A 19,265-nucleotide genomic window follows, 5' to 3' on the forward strand; every position below is an offset into this window, starting at 1 on the left:
GTAGTGCGCAACGGAACAGACAAATGTTATTCCGCGCTGCCTTCTGCGTGCCCGGCATGCCCAAAGTCACCCAAACCAAGACCCCTCCCTCCCACAGCTCGTGCAAAGGAGCCAATCGCAATGGAGAAATTGAATTCCAATCTGGCTTGATCGTGATTAAAAATGCGCTGCGTTACACCTATAGTATTAGGCTTCCATGGAGTTGTGCTTTTTCAGCTCACTTTTTTAGCTTTTATGGAGTGGTCACTTTTATTAATTAATGCATACGCCTGCCAGGACCAGTGGACGAGTCAAAATTATCAGTTTTCCTAATTAACGAGGGTTGAATTATTGAGGTTTTACTGTAAGAATAAGTATCTGAAATGCACGGAGGTGTGGTGGTGGCCTCTGCAAATAATATAACCACCGATGGGTGTGCAAGTATGACTCATCGCCACCAACCCTATCGTGATAAGCATCTTCTTTTATCTGGTCGGCAGCGCGTGTGGTGTAGTGCATAGTGCTGTTGTAACTGCTGTTGTAACTGCTGTTGTAAGCGTGCTGCACGCTTTTAATAAGCATAGGTTGGCATACTCACTCACGAGTAGATTGCGTCATACCTGCTCCACACTCAATTTACAGGCCTGAGATAGAGCATTAGTCAGTGGACTTGAGAACAGAAGTGAGTGTTGGTTAACATATAAATGAAAGTCAGTGATAGGAAGTTTCAGTAGACGTATGGAGGTGTGTGACTGTCAGTGAGTCAGTGTACTTGAGTACTATGTATAAGACTGAGTGCTGTGAGTACGAGTGGGCGTGACCATGAGCGTGAGCGGGTGCCGGTAAATGTGAATGAAAGCAACAACGAGCGCGATTAGGTGTTAATGTGTACAAGTGGGTGTGAGTAGGAGTGAGTGTCTACAAGTGTAAGTGTGCATGAGTGTGAGGAAATACATAGCTCAGAAATGTGTTGGTGAGTATGAGATCCACTTAATCTGCAAGACTGTTAATTCGGAAAATCGGGTAAGGACTCGTCCTCTGGTCACGGCTGGCGTATGCATTATTCAATGCAATCAAACTCTCGTTAATTCGGACGTATTTGGCCACACATAGGTTAATTCGGACAACCTTCGGAGCTCGGCGAGCAAGGAACACCGCAAATGTGCGACGCAAATGAGCGAAAATTGCGTTAGCATCCAGCCGAAACGAAGCAGCAGAGTCTGCATCTTTATAGTCATCAGTAGAAATCCTACTTGAATTACAGCAACGCCGGAATGCTTCATGTTTATTTGTGCCTTTAAAGCCTTTATTCTTGTGTTTACCGCCGCGCATAACACCGCGTTAGCCGCGGTCTTTCATAATTGCGTAGTCACCATCCATGTTCGCATCGATAGTGGCCACAGTTTCATCTGCAGCGGTTGCGGCAAAGAGTAGTTTCGTTTTGACACGATACACACGTTAGTCGCGTGCTTAAAAAACTGCGTAGTCATCATCTATGATCGCGTCGATAGTGACCGCAGTTTAAACCGCAGTTGTTGCAGTGAACGGTAGTTTCGTTCTGACTTCGGTGCGTGCGTCGGCTGCGTGCCTTCAGCACCGCAAAGTCACCATTCGTAATCGTGTCGATAGCTGCCGCGATAGGCGCAGTGGTTGTGGCAAACAGTTTCGTTTTGACTCGGTGCAAAGCTGTCGACGATGAAGAGCACTGGCTACATCGTGATGGACGGACGATCTGTTGGTGTTCAGCTCACTGGCGAGAACATAATCGGCATGTGTGCGCGGTAGCGCAAAGTGTGTCACAAATGAAGGCACGCGCCGCGTTCATGCTGCGAAGGAAGTCGCGAGGCCTCTATCGCCGCTGTGAGAGCCAATGAGTCACAGGATGAAGAGAATTTCAGCTTCCGCTCTGCTTTTGTGCAAAATAGCAGCAGGGCTTGCTCACTCATTCATTAAATAAAAGCTCATTGACGTAGTTAGCAATTGCTTATTGTTTTCTTGATACCTTCAATAGTTCGACATTCGGTTAATTCGGACATCTTTTTCGGGCCCATGAAGTCCATGAAATCTGGATTAACAAGGCTTTATTGTATCTGTTTTTGCAGTATCACACAGTTGTGCGATAGTATTGAAATATTTTTGCTACCTTGGAAAAAAGAAAGGAGTATATATTTTAGGTAACAATTACTGTGGCATCGCATTTATTTCTTTGTTGGTAATGGTGGTGCATGTCAAGAGACTCAAATTTGTACTTGGCAATAAGTTCTTACTACTGCTTAGTGCATGCTTATGTTGAGTTCCCAGTAAGTAGTACATATTAACGAGGTTTTTGACTGTACAAGTCAGCGATAGTTTTTTCATACACCATAAGAGCCTTGCAACTTTTACTAGCTTTAGTATGCTGCGAATATGAAAGAGCATGACACGAAAGCAATAATTTAAAACATGCCTTCTAAATGTACATACCGGTTGGTACATATTTTGCTGCTCATTTGGCTTGAATGTAGGTAATGATGTAGATACTGGTTTGTTGTTACAACCATTGTGATGTCATATGGATGGGAGTTTCTGCATTCTGCGCTTTTGGCTGCCAACATCAAGCTGGCTGAGGAAATATGTCGGCCTCTGTATTTGGCTGGTACGTACAGAGGCAGTAGCTTTCCACTTCACCTAAACAGAGGTGCTAAAATAGTGGCGGCTTTTGTAGCGTTAGCTACACTGGCCTAGCCAAGCCCGTTTCGCGCGGCACATCAAGAGCCGTGCTGCGCATGCGCAAGGATCAGTGATGTCACACGGCTTGCGCACCGGAGCCACCGGAGCCGGCACCTCTCGCGCACTCCGCCGCCGGTCTGCGCATTCCAGAGGAGTGACGTCGTAGCCGTGGTAGACGCACTGGCGCTGGCGCGCGCTTGCTGTGCAGTCGCCGTCTGACACTGCGCTGGAGCCGCTGCGCTTCTGACTGGCGTTTGCCAGTGTGGTATAGCCATGGAGAAGGAGAGCGCAAATGCTGCTCAACAGCGCAGAAGAACGGAGAAGCTTGACTCATCGGATCCCGAAGTAGTTGCCTGGCAATTAGCGGTTGAACGTAGGAGGAATGAACAGAAGAAGGCTAAACGTGCTGCGGAGACACTGGAGCAAAGGGACGAACGTCTAGCAAAGCGGCGTCGCCAGGAGGCTGAGCGACGTGCCCGACCACCCCTGCAGCAACAACAAAGCGCCGTCGATGACGTCAAGGCTCGCCAATCGACTGAATATACTGTGAAACTCAGCGAAAGCGCATGTGCGACTCGGACCTTCAGCTGAACCTTTGCTGACGCTACGTATATCCTGGCATAGCCGAGCTAAGCCACTGCAACTATTTTTTAAGAGGAGCCCTTTAACATTTATATAACACTTCCAATGCATTATGTGTGTTGCCATAATGCTCCTTGGCCCAAGCACAAGCTCAAGAGCACTAAGGACAGCAGCAGCATTTGTGGTGTATGCCCATGTCCAGCAGTCCAGAAATTAGGTGATCTCACACTGCTATGGAAATTCGCAACCCCTCCTATGCAAAAAAAATCCATTGGCAACTGTACTTATTTTCATAAGATCCAATTTCAACATAATGAAATTTTGATATAATGAAGCAAATTTTTGCTTCAATATATCACTGCCAGGAAACCAGTGTTTCCGTCTCCCCTTTCCTTTCTTTTCTTTTTGGTCTTGAACTATGATAGCAGCAGCAGCTATCATTGTTCCACTTTGTGTACCACGTGTTATTGCTGTGTTGGACCTTGCCAAGCATGTGTGTGTCATGACAGTGAACTTTGCGTTTCCCTGCAGCAAGCATCAGAGCGTGATCAATGCCCTGCATGTGGGCACCCAGTGTGCCTCCTGCGGTCTGCGCTTCACGGACGAGAAGTGTGAGAAGTATCGACAGCACCTGGACTGGCACTTCAGGGCCAATCGCAGGGACAAGGATGGCGCCCGGAAGGCCTTCTCCCGCAAGTGGTTCTACGAGGTGGAGGTGCGTCCCTGGTGTCTGCAGCTGTAGAACTCTCTTGACTACTTAACTCTATATATATCTCAGGCGCTTCTCAGCCATGATTGCATAGTGGAACCCTTGTGTTCACGCTCTGTGCTTCAGAAAGCTGTCCTTTATTTTGCTGTGGCAGTTGCAGAGTTGCTTGAAACGCTTTGAGGCGGTGTGTTGATAAATGAAAAAGCCTTTCAATTTGTACATTAGGCATCTGAGAGCACTGTTCATTTCCAAGATGCTTGCAGGTAGGTGCTGGTGGAAGGTACCATTACATAAACAGCATGAAAATGTTCAAGTTTTCCGCAGCCTCAGTATGTAGTCGGTCAGAAAATTAAGGGGTGGACCTGTGCACATGTGTGTGTGTAGTCTTGGCTGCTCGTGTTTTACTACTATGCTGTGCACCCAATAAATGAGGAAATCCAGTCTTCCTATGGTTTTACATTCCCATCAAACTTGTGTAAGCATTGGTGCAGAGATTTCATGTTAAAGTGCAGTCATGGAAAACTGCATTGGAAATTACGGGGCATTTTGACTCTGATTTTGGAGTACCATTGTATACTATGGAATAATGGAGACCTTGGAACATTGTTTAGAAAAGGTGGAAATGGGGCAGCTTTTTGCATTTGTTTCATTGTTCGTAACAAATCCTTTGATAGTGTTCCTGGATGCCGGTTGTTAAAATATAATACTAATAACTGAATTCTTGCTTATTTATTGATTCTGCTATGTTCAGCTCATTTTTAGCTGGTTTCAACTATGTCTTCAATTATTTTACTCATTCTTGCAGGATTGGATTCAGTTTGAAGAGATAGAAGATCTGGAAGAAAGAGGTATGCCTCTTACTCATGCACCTTTGCCTAAGCCAATACAGGGCCGCTATCTTGTATGTGTTCGAAAAGCCGATGTCCGGTTTTGTCTCACGCAATTGCCCTGGCCGTGCCGATATCACGTTCCAGGCCAATCTAGGCCAATCACGTGAGGTGAAACCAAACGTTGGCTTTTCGAATGCATACAAGATAGCGGCCTAGTCTTCTGCATTAGAGGTCCTGTGCAATTGGGCTTAAATGTTTGCCAACACTGTCTTGTATACATTGTCTGCGACAGTGCCTCTGTCTCTTCGAAGCAGCAACATTTGTTCATATACAGCTAAACCTCGATATGACGAAGTTAGTAAAATCTGCAATTTGCTTCATTATATCAAAATTTCATAATGTTGAAATTTTATCTCTTATGCAATAAATAAGTACAGTCACCAATAGATTTTTGTTGCATAGAAGTGTTTTGTGAAATTTTGCAAAATAACAAGCAATCGGAACAAGAAAATTTGGATGAGAAAAATGTTATATTGACTTTGAGAGTCTGCAACAAACGATATCGTTTTACAAAGGATATGGTTTTATGCCATGTCGACGACATCTTCACATCAGCGGTACGAAGTCGGCCATGCTTCTGCCCCTGTGGCTGAGAGTGCTGCTCGCAGAGGGACGACGCTTCTGGGGAGCGAATGCTTTTTCTGCCTCTTGCTTCTACGTATCTCCGAAACTTGAGATTACACAACCTCCAGCAGTAAACACACGGGAAGACAGCACACGATGCCACGCCATCTCTGCTCGCCCAGTCTTTGTGTGCACGGCAAATTACTTCTAAAGTAATGTGCACGGGCTGCGTATCCTCTTGGCCACCGTGACAGCCATGCGCAGCCACGGCTGCTCTGTAACAGGAGATGCACACCAACTTATGCCTCACTCCACCTCTCGTTCACTAGCCTGTGCTTGATCGCGTTACCGCAAGCTTCTGCAGGGAGGTTCATCAAGCCACCATCCTTCTCAGCTCACCCACGCATGCTTTTCCCCTTGCACCTAAAGCATACAGCGTGCGAGGTACAATAAAATCTTGTCGTGCTCTGCTTCAGTCACCCAGTGGGAGATTTGAGAGTTAGGTTTGCAAGCACCCGCATGTAATTCCACAATTTGACCATCTGTGTCTGCGGAAGTTTCCATTCTTTGTCTTGATTATTCCTTCCCGGCGGTAGTGAAATCTCGTTTTAATGAAATGAAGTGTGTATAATGAAGTGTGTATAAACATATTTCATTATCTTGAGGTTCAAAATGTGTGATGTTATATGTACAAGAAGTTTTAAAAAGTAAATACTTCGTTATATTGAGAATTTCATTATACAGTAAAAGCTCCTTAATTCGAACTTTTGAATAATTCAAGGTATCCGACGCGGTCCATCCAACAATGTATTGAAAGCAATATGTAACACATCCCGCTAATCCATACTGACATCCGCACCTCCACCAATAATTCGAACTTCGCGCCATTGTGGATGGATAGAGTGCTAGTGTGCGGGAGCATGTTGGCCACGCTGGTGTCACCGCGCGGACCATGCAACCGTGCTTTTGCGCCCGTTCATGCGGCGCAAGAGTAACGCAGCAGTGGCCTAGAGGTAGAGCATCCGCCTCCTATAGCGGGAGGTACCGAGCTCAAATCCCGGCGCCGTTGGGAACCCACCATGTTTTTCTAATGTGTAGAGATGTTTCCTGGCCTGGTGCTCAGCTCTTGTGGAGGTTCACATCTCGAAAGAGGGCCCAATAGAGATTTCAGGAGTTGTGTCTGGGTGCCTCTTGTCCAACCACAGATGGCCTTGTTGAAGAGCTTCCGCCGCGGCTGTGGGAGGCAAGTGCTGCCGCCGGGTACCTAACGGTAAAATAGGTACAAGCGCGCTCCCAGCCTGGTGCTCGGCCATTATGGAACTTCCACGCGCTTGGGAAGAGGTGGTTGTCCTCAACCCGAAGGCATCCCCAGCTCAATAGGTGCTTGGGGCGCCACATGGGAAATGGCCGCCATGGGAGCCACCCAAACATTACCTTTTTCTGTGCTCACAAGGGTTTTGACGGGAATTGAGGGCGCAGGCTCCTTTCCCAAGCGTATCACCCCTGAGGGAAGCTGAACACCAGGTCAGGGTACGCTTGTGCCCATTTGAACCAGTAGGTGCCCGGCAGCAGTGAGATTCGAACCCACAACCTCCCGCAGCCGAGGCGGTAGCTCTACAATGTTCTGTTCATGCTTCGCCAACAGTTGCAGACAGCTGTTCAAAGTGGCGTGTTGGTTGTGGATCGTTCTGCGCATGCTCCGAAGAGAGCAGCCGACGGCGCGCTTCATAGTATAGAGGAGACGGCATTTCGGCTGGCGCAGCGCAAGCGGCATAGCGTGACTGGCCACAAGCGAGACGCTCGCCCACGCGCCGATGACATCAGACTATGCCCGTTTATAGGCCGACGTTATCGGCGCGTGGGTGAGCGTCACTTGCAGTAATTCATGCTACGATAGTTGCGTGCGCCGTCGACTGCTATCTTTGGAGCATGCGCAGAACAATCCCCAACCCACACGCAGCTTTGAACGGTTGTCTGCGACCGTCGGCGACATGGAGGAAGGAAAAAGCTTATTTTCTTTCCTCCATGGTCCTCCACAATGCGTTGTGGGTCGGCGCAGTTGGCACGAAGAACGTGCGTATGAGCAAGAGCCATCTCAACGTCGGGCACCTCGGACCACGTTGGCTGCATCCAGTTATGTTGGCTGTGCCAGTGTGTTGAGCTATAGACGCTGTTGCCGCCAACGTGACGTAGCGTGTGCGCTCACGCTACGTCGGACTATATACGCGCCTTAACCGAATGATATTTTCTGACTTTCATTAGTTCGAATTTTATATAATTAGAATTTTTATAGCATCCCCGCGGAATTCAGATTAACGAGCTTTTACTGTATTGAAGTTGGTTATATCGAGGTTTAACTGTACTTGACAAACATGTATCCTAACAGTTGTCATTTGGTCTCTTTGATTTGGCAGCACTTTCTCCACTAGTTCAGGGAGTGTAGCATTTTGTCCTCGATTTGACAGGGCAGTACTAACTGCCTGCACCACACTCTTTTGTTTGACTTCGTGCAAGAGCCAGTTTAGCGCGTGTTCATATTTCTCCTGTACTACCCTACTTTGAAAGTGCAGGCATTGTTCAAGCTCTTAGTAGCAAATGATATGGTGCAGCGCTAGTTGATTCATGGTGTGCGGACATAAATATCTTCCACTTTAGCTACAGCAATCACTCTATGTGGAATAAGAAACCGAGGTGCAAGTTTGGATAGCCTGGATAGTTGTCAGGACGTGTTGGTAAAGGCTTTGTAACGAGCTGAATTGCTTTTGGATAAATGGCTTTCTATTGGAATGCATTTTATGATGAAAAATGTAGCATACATGGCCACCGTTTAGTTCGCGCTGTGTAGCAGTACCACAATAGAGATAATTGCGAAAATGAAAAGAAAATAGCCTTCCCATTTCAATGTGTGAATTTGTCAAAATGGTTTAACTGCCCGCATCGGATGACAGAGCTCATTCGTTGCTGCACATTCTTTCCTCTACTATCAAAGGCCACGAGGCGCGCAGTTGCTGCACTGCACTCGGACTATGTGAACACATGCCCCACTGCACACTGCTCTCCCGTGAACTGACTGAGAAAGTGCAGCTGAATCAAAAAGGCCTATTGCTTCGGGGTCACAGCAGAGCTGCCCCGTGCAACATATTGCTTCTAGGCAGAATTGGCAAGGACCCTTGGTGACAATTGGGGATTGTTGGTGAAATATTTTCATATGCAAGCACGTTGCATGCATCTTACAAGAGTCCCAGTCGTGACCTTTTCAATTTTGCTTTTGTCAGCGAGGAGCTTCTTTGAGCAGCAAGCCACCGTGGAACAGGACCAGAGCAGCAACTCGCCCATGGCAATCAAGAGTGTCCCTGCTTCTGGAGATGAGACTGGCAATGTACGTCTTAGCATGTCTTAAAGCTACTCATCTTTTTGAAAATGTCATAATTGATAGCATTCAATGCTTCTTCCTTACCTTTTTTTTAAACTACAGTCAACGCCCGATTTTCCGGATGGCCGATTTTTCGGATACGCCCAATAATTTGGACGCCTACGCGGGACCGCCACGTACCCCATAGAGTGAATGTATAAAAAGCTTCGAAATTTCGGACTCAAAAAACCTTCGCCGTCCGATTTTTCTGGAGTTTTTGCCATGACCGCAGGTGTGAAACGGCATTAATCGTAGCTGCCACCGCCGCCATTTTGATTATCTCGCCTCCTTGAACTGGTGCTCTCGCACACAGATCCGCTGGCAGCCGTAGCCACCACCGCGGCAGTGCTAGCCTGGATACTTCGACGTTTGCTACCAAGCTTCTTTCTGTTCAGTGCCATGTTTTTCATTGAAACAATTTGCCGCTGTTTGCAATGGAGCCGACTCCGCCTTTGTAATCATCGCCAATGGCTTGGAAACTCTGAAAGCATGGCCCGTTGCATAATGTCGGTTCCCGAAAGTCAGCTTCACCTCAATACAGCAGTGTTATGCGATGAAGCATATGCAAAGTATTGCGGTGAAGCATACCAAGAGTGGGAAGGGGCAATTGTCACGGGACACAGTATGTATTCCTCATACACGCTTGCACCCGCCGTCTCCTATCACAGTTAAAACTACGATACACCTAATAAGTGTACTGGCAGGCTGTCAGAGCTATTTCGGACGTGCTTGGGATGATTTGAGACCTTGGGGGCAGTAAAAGGCATGCGTTCGTTTTTTCGGACTGCCCGATTTTTCGATGTTTTTGCGGCCCTTAGGAAGTCTGAAAAATCGGACATTGACTGTATACAGAAAGCTTATGCATTTGCCGATTGATTGGATGACTGGCTTATTTGCTCCTTTTCATTATTACAGTCGACTTCCATATTATTGCAGTTGATTTCCATTTTGTTAGTCCCTTGTAGATAATTGAACAAATTATCTGGCAGGTGAAATTAAATAAGATGCAGATAAAACACCAAAACACACCACTGATTCATTTTGCAGTATTTGCCCGAATCTAACACATGTACAAATGAAACACACGCCCAATTTCTGTGTGTCCAATGTAGAAAACTAGCATAGAAATAGCATTAAAGCTCCTGAACAAAGTTGAAATCTAACATGCACCTGATTTTTTAGCAAGAAAGATGGGCATGGGTCTTATATGTGTTGCACAATGGTGGCCGGTTTCCTAAAGTCAGCTTTGCTGTGCGATATGTTAAAATCAGCATTCCCGCAGTACATTGCTGTTATACGGAACGTTGTGAAGTTTGTTTTCTTTTCATATCCGATTGCACCGAGCCAGAAATTTTTGTCCCAATTTTATTGAAAAAAAAAAAAAATGGTGCATGTTAGAATTTCATAAATACTGTTATCACACATTGTGAGCTACGGTTATTGCTTGAAAATCTTTCTGGGGGCTGACTGGTCAAGTTTGAATTATCCTGTGAAGGCCAATTTTAGAACCGAAATTACGAAAGTTTAGGCGCTTATAAATGTATGAGCGTCAGCCAGGACTTTTGGTCAAAATTTAATTCAACAAAAATTTGAAATAACTATAGTCGAATTAACAGAAGTCTACTGTATTATGACTTGTCTTTTTATTCTACAAATGGCCTAGTGACTGATTTGTTGAGGAAGGAAGAGTACATGGCAGTTTGTAGTTTTAATTAAATTTTTAGTCGCTTCAACATAGTCCTTGGACGTTGCACAAGGTTCACATCTATAAATTAAGTGGCATGTTAATCATCTGTTGTGTAATTTCTGGTCCGCAATGGCCGACCTTGGAAGGCCTATGCTTTGTATACAAAATATAAATTTGTTTTAGGGGGGTTCCTATGTAATTAAAATTTTGGTGTAAGGAAAATAACTAGAATGAGATGCACTGCCAGCATGTTGTGCTGCTTCGCCATGTGCAGTATGTTTCTACTGGCATGCTAAATCAGCTTGAATACAGAATACTTTCTGAAGTGGGTTGAAGCAATGGAGACAGAACTTTGATGGTAGGCAACCTTGCTCAAGTGGACTTGTATTTATTTTCCAGACCTGTGCTGTCTGTGAAGAGGCTTTCCAGCTTTTTTGGGCGGAAGAGGAGGAGCAGTGGCACTTCAGGGATGCCATTCGCATCGAGAATAAAGCAAGTGCCTTTCTTTCTCCTTTTAATAGCTTTGCCACTGCTAATGTTTGACCCTTCATGCATCATCAGGTGGAGACAAAGGCATTGTGGACATGCGCTGTTCCACTTTGTGAAATGCATGATTCAGCCTCACATAAAAGCCCTTTTTGTCTTGATTAGCCTTTCCAGTGTACTATAGTTTTTGAGGCTCCAAAAGCTACAGATGGATGTGGGCAAGTCCATGAGCATCTCTGTCAACTGCTACAGCATTTCTTAACATTGATAATTTTGACACTTGCAGCCACTGTTTGTAATGGCAGTGGTGACGACATTAATTGCCACTAAGAGTGGGTTGTCATTTGCAACCTTGTGCAAACCTGTTGGCTTTCATTAAGTTGACTCACATTGAAGTGCTAAGTTTACCTGTATTTCAGGATATACAGTCAAACCCGGATATATCGAATCTGAAGAGGATCACAAAAAAGTTCATTATACTATAGGTATTTCGATATATAAAATAAAAATGTATGCAAAAGTTTTTGAGGGGATTTTACTGCTGTTTATTATACGCAATAATTTGTTATATGTGGGTTTGTTATATCCGGGTTCAACTGTAATGGTAAACATTTATCGATTTGCCTGTCTTTTATGTCATTTGGTAGTTCTGGCTAATTGGACTAGCTTTAGCTGTTTTGTTTGAGGGAGTCAAACTGACAGGAGGAGGCTTGGCAAGTCCATATGGAAAGTTTCCAAAAGCTATGGCAGTGGTGTTATTTATCTGTAGTTCAGTGCTTTTTGGTGCAGAGTATTAAAGACCCCCTAAACCGCCTCCGACATTTCTTTTACTCATTTTAAATAAACACGCATCGCCTATAGTATGCTGTGATGATCATGAACAGGGCAGCACTATGCAGCTGGGAAGCTACAAATTCAAAAAACATTTTTCTGCTCCTCTTTGGGCTTTTTCAGTTCCTTCTTCACATGTTGTGATGCCACCGGGGTAAAAGCTGTTGATTAGCTGACCGACCAGGGACAATAGCACCAACGTAATGGGGTCCAGCTGTGCATTCTGAGGTGGGAGCGGGGTTTGCCCATTGTGCACCACTGATTCTTTTATAAAGCGTTCATATTGTTGGCGTTGTGCGGAGGGTAATTAGGGGTGCACAACGGAGGAACCTGTTTTTTTGGTGTGCTGATGCCATCCATACCTTTCGCTGCACAGCATGGAGCTGGTGAAAGTATGCAGTGAGGAGGAGAGAGCATGGATGGTAGTGAATGCAATCGAGAAACTGTGGCGGTTACCTTGTTGTTCATGAAATACCTGTAACCTGGTCTATTGCAAAAAAGTTTTGAGCTCAGAGTGGTTTAGGCCCCTTAAGCTAGTGATGGAATTTTACTACTGATTAGTATACTGACAGGCATAGTGGACAGCACAGTGTAAGGCTGAGGACATTGTGCCCTGTCCTATGCTCTTTGGTGTGTCTTGTGTCTTTCACTGGTTCACTGCCAGCAGTCCCACTTTGTGACCATGCTTGTGCGCTGTGCTGTTTGTTAACACAGTGATGTACTACTCTGTTGGCAGGTGTACCATCCAGCCTGCTATGAAGACTTCAAAAGGGTAAATTTTTGCTTTCTACTTTTTGAGTTGGCTATACTTTCTCTGCAGCATTTTTCAGATAACGTTAAAGTCGTGTCTAAGTTCAGTAAACAGTTATTTTCTAGTCAAATGACTTGTGCCTCTATTCCTGCTGCTGTGGAAAGTGGAAGAATGAAGTCCTTGATGGCAGTTCTTCATTTCTTGTCTCATTGCCACCTGTGCTTTCCTTTTATTGTTTTCTTGAAATTGGCCATCATTTTTTGAGCTGAAAATGCTGTTGCATTGAATGAGGCTAATAAAAAATGCCTTGGCTCATGTCTATTGCTGAGTCTTTGCTGGCTGGCTGTGCAAAGGCAAGGACGAGAAGAGACCAACTGGCCTTTGAGCATCTTCTGGTGCGCTCCAAACACAGGTTGTGTGCTTGGAACTGGTAGGGCTCTTTGGCTGTGCCATTTTTCTTAGGGTATTTTTTTATTTCCTTTTGTTTCTTATCTTACCTATTCGTGCCTCAAGTAACGCAAAGACAGTATATGTAAGAAGCACCAGTTTTTTTTTGCCACTTTTTTCTTGTTTGAGGTGACAGTGCACTTGTAGCTATTATGCAAAATGTGAGTGCTAGGCTAACGGGCTCCTTTCTTTAGTTGAGAAATATGGGGATGGGAAGACACCCAAGTGAAGCTGCCAACTCCATTGTGGGTGGGGGGTTGCTCTAAGTTGTCCCCATTTCTGATACCCTCGGCGCTTCCAGGCGGCAGAAGCACCTAGTCCTGTCAAAATGGAGACTGAAGAAGCTCAGGCCGAAGCTGTCCCTCAAGAAGAAGATAAGGCCATGGATGTCGACCCCAGCGTCAAGGAAGAAGCTGCCAGCGAAGCGACGGCTGATGAGAAGCCCATCGACCAGAGTGTCTCCGACGAAAAGCCGCCCGAGGAAATGGCAGTGGACGAAACTGCTGCCGTAGCACAGGACGGCTCTGAGGGTAACGATGGTACTTGTGATAAGGGGGGATTGCCAATAAAAGATGACAATGCTAGCGGCGATATGCAGGACGATCCCGTAGTGGTAGTTGATAATCTTGGGGAGTTTGGGGTGTCTCTGAGTGATGTTGAACAGAACAATGACGAAGAGGAGCGCCCGCCTGAGACAGTCGAGCCAAAGGTTGTGGTCAAAAGCACTGGGGGCATTGTGATGAAAGTGAAAGCAGAGAGCATTCAGGCACCGATCTCTCCTGTGTCTCACTCTACGACTGCCGACGTGTCTGACACTGCAGAGGGCGGTGGCAGCAACGAGCCGGCACCTGCACCCGACGAGTCAGCAAGTGACGAAGAGTTCCGCCCACCCACTCCTGATCCACGTTTTCAGTCACTGCCGCCAGTGCAAAGGGGGAACGAGTTATCAGGGCTTTGCTGCATTATGTGACAGGGTTGCTGCTACTGCCAGCAGCTCTTGTACCATTTGGTTAGCCTGATTGCACACACATGGGTTCATCGACAAATACGCAGCTCATTTGTAGGTTTACACTAGTCCTCTCTTTAATGACTGGGCAGTGCTTTCACTACAGCATTAACGTAATCATGTACATGAAAGGCCTTTTTTTTTAGGTAAGTTGATAGGTTATTGAAAATGAGTACAGAATGCTGCATTTATGTACAGCAAGAAATTTGTTTTATTAAGAGCAGCAGTCATTCACTTTTATTTCTAAATTGGCGTATGCAAGAGAAGACGCTGTACATTGATACTTCTTGGTGTGTAACCCACTAAGGTGTCAAAACTGACTCGGATATAGGACAAATGGAACTTTGTACAGACCCAGACTGCCTTTGTATATACAATTTTTGTAAATAAGTAAAAATTTTATTTTCGTGTACAGAAGTGTACAATAAAAACGAGTCACCTTTCTTCAATGCTTGTTGGGTTGCCTTCTGTTAACGCTTTTTTTTTCTTTTCTACTATTCATATTTGCGAGATGTGCTGCATGTACCACATATGATACTAATAAATCGGCGTTGTTTGGGAGTTTCTTCCACATGTCTTTTTCGCTAGCCATGTCGAGGGCTTCGGCCTGCCGTGGTTGGCGGTTGGTCCTTGTGGCTTTCTACTTGACACATCTAATACCTAATCATATTGCCTCTGATGGCAGTGGAGAACATACTTCGCACGCTCAACGAGAGATCAAGAGGAAGATATGATTGTGGGAAATTGCCATGCGTCCCCGACCGCGGAGGTAAGTGCACAATGCGCAGCAATTTCAGTTTCGGCTGGCCCGAGTCCAACTTCTATCTTGTAGGGCACCACGGATAGCTAGTTCGGTATGAACAATACTTGTAATCTGCTCCAATGCACTGCAAGTACGTATGCATTGTTAGTTCGAAAAATACCGCATATTAAGAACAATTGCTTCACTGCATTTTAAGATCTCGACAAGCTGCGGGGCGATGGTGGCGTCACAGCGTGGCCAAGCGGTGAACCTTGGCAGTTTCGGTGTTTCAGGGTTGGTTTCGGGGTCACAACGTCACGAAGTCGCTTGACGTACCGAGATGCGCGCGCATCGCCTGTGGCATCGCACACTAGAGCATTTGTGTATGTTTGTGTTGTGCTTTCCGTAGCCGCAACGAGCTGATGTACTACTACAAAAACGCGCTGATGGACCAAACGAGAGCTGAGATGAAATCCTGAAACCCGCCGTGGCTTTCTTGGGAACATGAACGGTTCTCTTGTAGGGCCGAAAAAAACCGCAATATGTCGCTACTTCGCCACCGGGGGAACTTGTTTCTACGGTTCCGAGTGTCAATTCCTGCACGGACCGTCTACCACTGCTTGCTTGAACACTGATCTTGGAATACGTGATTCACAGCTGTCACTCATGGTGCGGACACCCGAAGGTGAGAACATCCGTTGGCGCGGCGCCGTAGTTGTGCGTCATATCGACTGCTGGCAGACTGCGTGACCGAGTCAAACCCGCGTTGCGCAACGCGCAAGCTTCCCCACACTGCACCACCACCGCTGGTCGTGAACAGCTGCACGTTACAACAACAGACCGCTCGAAGTCGCCGCACTCGCGGTGACCATCGCAATTTCGTGAAAAATTGCGCAGTAACGAAAGATTTGACTTTAAACATTTATGCATTCTGTTTTGGACTCGCAATGTCAAGTAAGTTCAGATATATGCTTTTGAGAGTCTTGCGGTCTGTCTAGGCTAAACAACCATTGTTTGTTTTTGTGCCAGCCGTAAGCTTCAGCTGCCTTTGTTTACCGCGGGTTATGTTTTCGTTTGACCAGAACACTGTAAGGACTGTCATGTTAGGTCTGTAGGTCGTATAAGATAATCACAAGCAGGTGAAACGTCAGCTGGCCCTCAGTGGTTTGGCGTATGGTGCGATTGGCATAGGATTTGAGGGCTCGGCGCGTGGGGGTGGTGAGCTTAAAACGCATTTAATCGAAGCATAGGTTCCGCTTGCAACCTGTGAAGCTGACGTTGCCAAAAGCGCATTATCTGTTGCTTTTTGAGACATCGTATTTAGAGGGGACCTCACTGTCAAGAGTTGTGGACTGAAGGCCTTGAAGCGTGCACCTTTCCTCCTCCCGTCTAAAATAAAGAGACGTCCGGACGGTGTCGATCGTCCTTCGCTATTGCGTCTAAAATATCGCTACGTGTAAACGGATTAAAAGCTTGAAACGCAAAATAATCTTGGTACGGCATGGACGCATGTAACTATGTGTTAAACGGTGCGAAATTTCAGGTACCACAAGTCCCGCCTTGGACCCTGTTTTCCAAGCTTTTTCACCACCATCGAACCTCCCAGCTGAGTCCAAACTCAAAACATACATGAATGTGAGTCTATGCTGTTGTGAAGATGCAACAAAAACTTGTAGTACTCGTAAGGAATGAAAATTGTGCTCGCTTTGGCAGGTTGATGGTACAGCGGTGGTGACCTTGAGCCAAAACCACATTTTTTGTCTCCTCGAGAACTGAAACTCAAGAACTGTTCAGCATAACATTGCATAGCGATATTCTTGCAATAAGTACAGCATGGTGTGTAATACAGTTTCAATTTAATTTTTTTAGGAGTGACTTGCATTACTAGATTTTAGATTTCCTTGCTACAGTTGCAATAATGAGGATAGTGCTTCATTACATGATGCTAAATTGTACCACAAGTCCCGCCTTGGACCCTGTTTTCCAAGCTTTTTCACCACCATCGAACCTCCCAGCCGAGTCCAAACTCAAAACATACATGAATGTGAGTCTATGCTGTTGTGAAGATGCAACAAAAACTTGTATTGTACTCGTAAGGAATGAAAATTATGCTCGCTTTGGCAGGTTGATGGTACAGCGATGGTGACCTTGAGCCAAAACCACATTTTTTGTCTCCTCGAGAACTGAAACTCAAGAACTGTTCAGCATAACATTGCATAGCGATATTCTTGCAATAAGTATAGCATGGTGTGTAATACAGTTTCAATTTCATTTTTTTAGGAGTGACTTGCATTACTAGATTTTAGATTTCCTTACTACAGTTGCAATAATGAGGATAGTGCTTCATTACATGATGCTAAAGTTGAATATACATATGTTTTATGCACTAGCACATGCGATTGGTATTAGAGAGACATAAATGTGTGAAATTAATCTGTGTTGGTTGTGTGTTATTTCTGAAAGCTTTTCAATTTTCAGGTATCCGCACGCACAATTTCACCGTCCTCACTGGACAAATCGAAAATATTTTCATCTTCAAACAGCATCTCACCTAATGAAATTACAAGTGCCCTTTCATCATTGGCTTTGGACTCTGCGAGAAAGGTGATTTGTTTGTTCTTACCCGGGAATTGGTCTTTCTGGCTTTGTCTGCAGAACTCTTTGCGCATTGTAGTTGCAGCTTGTTGCAATGAGCATGACTGAGCTGAATGAAGCATGGAACTGTTTGCCATTCATGTTATTTGTTCGGTGTGTGAGTGCTGTGATATTTTGCTGGCACAGTGATTTGTGGATGTACATTGATTGGCGTGAACATAACACATGCACACCCTTTTGTGATTCTGAGGCTACCGCACTTACCATTTGTACTGTTCTCCCTCTGGCAGACTCCGAACCCCGGTGCCGCCGAATTTGTACCAATGAACAGCATGTTGAGCCCTGGCCAATTAACGCACAGCACCAGCACACCTTCGTTCTCACAGTTTTCTGGAAGTCTAAACTTGACCCCTGGCAGCAGCCCATATAGTCGGTTAGCACCTGGTAAGTAGTACAACCGCTTGCAATGCCAATTTGCCTTTAAAGGAATACCAACTCGTATTATCGAAGTAGAGTGAGGCACTACCACACACTTCTAACACATTAAAGGATGACGCTAAGCAAGTATGAAGGTTGAAAAACACTTACCAGATATATTAATTTGATACTAAAGTTGGTCTTGAAAACTTCAACATTATTGTCATATTGTGATACCTAGTAAAATTTACAGATACGTAGTAATAAGCCTAGGTATGATGATGATGATATTGCTTATAAGAAATAAACTAGTGGAGCACGCATATCTTCTTGCTGCGCTCACATGTGGCCGCTGCATCAATTGCAAGAATGGAGCGAGCCAATGTATTGTGACACCATGATGCATCCACCTCCTTGGATTCTAAGCCGAAACTGATTCATAGAAACAAGAATTACAGTACAATTTTTTAGAATACTCTGACACTTTTCAGTGTTGTTTGTATGGTTTAAAGGGTATAGATTTATTAACTAGTAAAGAAAAATGGGGGTTGGGGGGGTCAGGTAAAAAATAACATCGGTTCTCCTTTGAAGGGGCACTAAAGGGAAATATTAAACAGGATTTGTGAATTACACTTCTGTGTTAGCAGAAACATCAATCTTGCTGTGTGCAGAAGCCAGAAAAGATGCGATACTGAAAGGTGAGCTTTAAGTTCTCACACCTAGCTCTTTGCGATATCATAATTAGACAATGTGCACTCGGGACTAGATAATAGTTTGTCCACTATAAACATGGACTGCATTGTATATAAACCAGACTCAACCCTTCATGACTTCTACAAAAAGAAAAGCAGCCCAAACAAGTGAAAATACTTTGAAATTGGTGATGTCATATTAACATATCTGTGCTGCAGCTTGGGCATTAAATGAAGGGAAACTTATCTTTCTCTGCTAATAAGATGTTATTTTCTTCCAAACAACTGTAAATCAAGTCTTAAAAAAAAAAAAGGAATTAGCTGTCTAAATTAACCAATTGTTGCACTTTTTGTCCCTTCAACAAACTTTAGGCATAGATTCTTGTACAGAGGTGTTGTAATAAGAAACTGCCAATTTTTTTCTTTCTTTCTTCGGGCACAAAAGCAACAACAAAAATATTTCATACTCTGCGATGACAAGTGTTAGGTTAATTTGTTTTGACCATCTGGGCCTTGCTCATTGTGCCTTGAAATTGTGAAGCCGTCTTATGGACCGCACCTGTTAAAGTGAGGTTACTGTCATTGGGAATATGAGCCTACAACTTCAACTTGCAGTGTAGAGACATGTTGTGACTGTTGTAAGGAGTGTCAGCTTTTTGACCAGAGCACACCTCTGCTACTGTAAAAATAATTGTAGAAGTCTCGCAGCACCTTACGTTTTCTGGAAACTTTAACTTTCAGAGAAGCATCCCAGCTTTTCATCTTG

General features: G+C 44.9%; 2 protein-coding genes across 3 annotated transcripts in view; both read left to right on the top strand.

Annotated features, from left to right (window-relative positions):
* Positions 1-14,614, top strand: part of LOC119449517 (pre-mRNA cleavage complex 2 protein Pcf11-like) — a 71,766-nt gene extending 57,152 nt beyond the window's left edge. Inside the window, 6 exon segments of the mRNA XM_037712704.2 lie at positions 3,802-3,985; positions 4,785-4,827; positions 8,709-8,812; positions 10,932-11,024; positions 12,586-12,621; positions 13,349-14,614. Coding sequence (XP_037568632.2) covers positions 3,802-3,985; positions 4,785-4,827; positions 8,709-8,812; positions 10,932-11,024; positions 12,586-12,621; positions 13,349-14,017 — 1,129 coding nt within the window. The 3' untranslated portion in view covers positions 14,018-14,614.
* A 503-nt stretch (positions 14,615-15,117) lies between these two features.
* The window catches only part of LOC119449520 (PAN2-PAN3 deadenylation complex subunit pan3-like), a 51,446-nt gene continuing 47,298 nt past the window's right edge, over positions 15,118-19,265 (top strand). Inside the window, exons 1-4 of one of the 2 annotated variants that reach the window (XM_037712705.2) lie at positions 15,118-15,480; positions 16,339-16,430; positions 17,274-17,399; positions 17,681-17,834. In XM_037712705.2, the coding sequence (XP_037568633.1) occupies positions 15,300-15,480; positions 16,339-16,430; positions 17,274-17,399; positions 17,681-17,834 (553 nt within the window). In that variant the 5' untranslated portion in view covers positions 15,118-15,299. Of the gene's footprint in view, positions 15,481-15,558; positions 15,750-16,338; positions 16,431-17,273; positions 17,400-17,680; positions 17,835-19,265 lie in introns of those variants that run through there. The other variant, XM_037712706.2, reaches the window with a different exon arrangement.

Source organism: Dermacentor silvarum, chromosome 4, assembly GCF_013339745.2.
Source record: "Dermacentor silvarum isolate Dsil-2018 chromosome 4, BIME_Dsil_1.4, whole genome shotgun sequence".
Taxonomy (NCBI): domain Eukaryota; kingdom Metazoa; phylum Arthropoda; class Arachnida; order Ixodida; family Ixodidae; genus Dermacentor; species Dermacentor silvarum.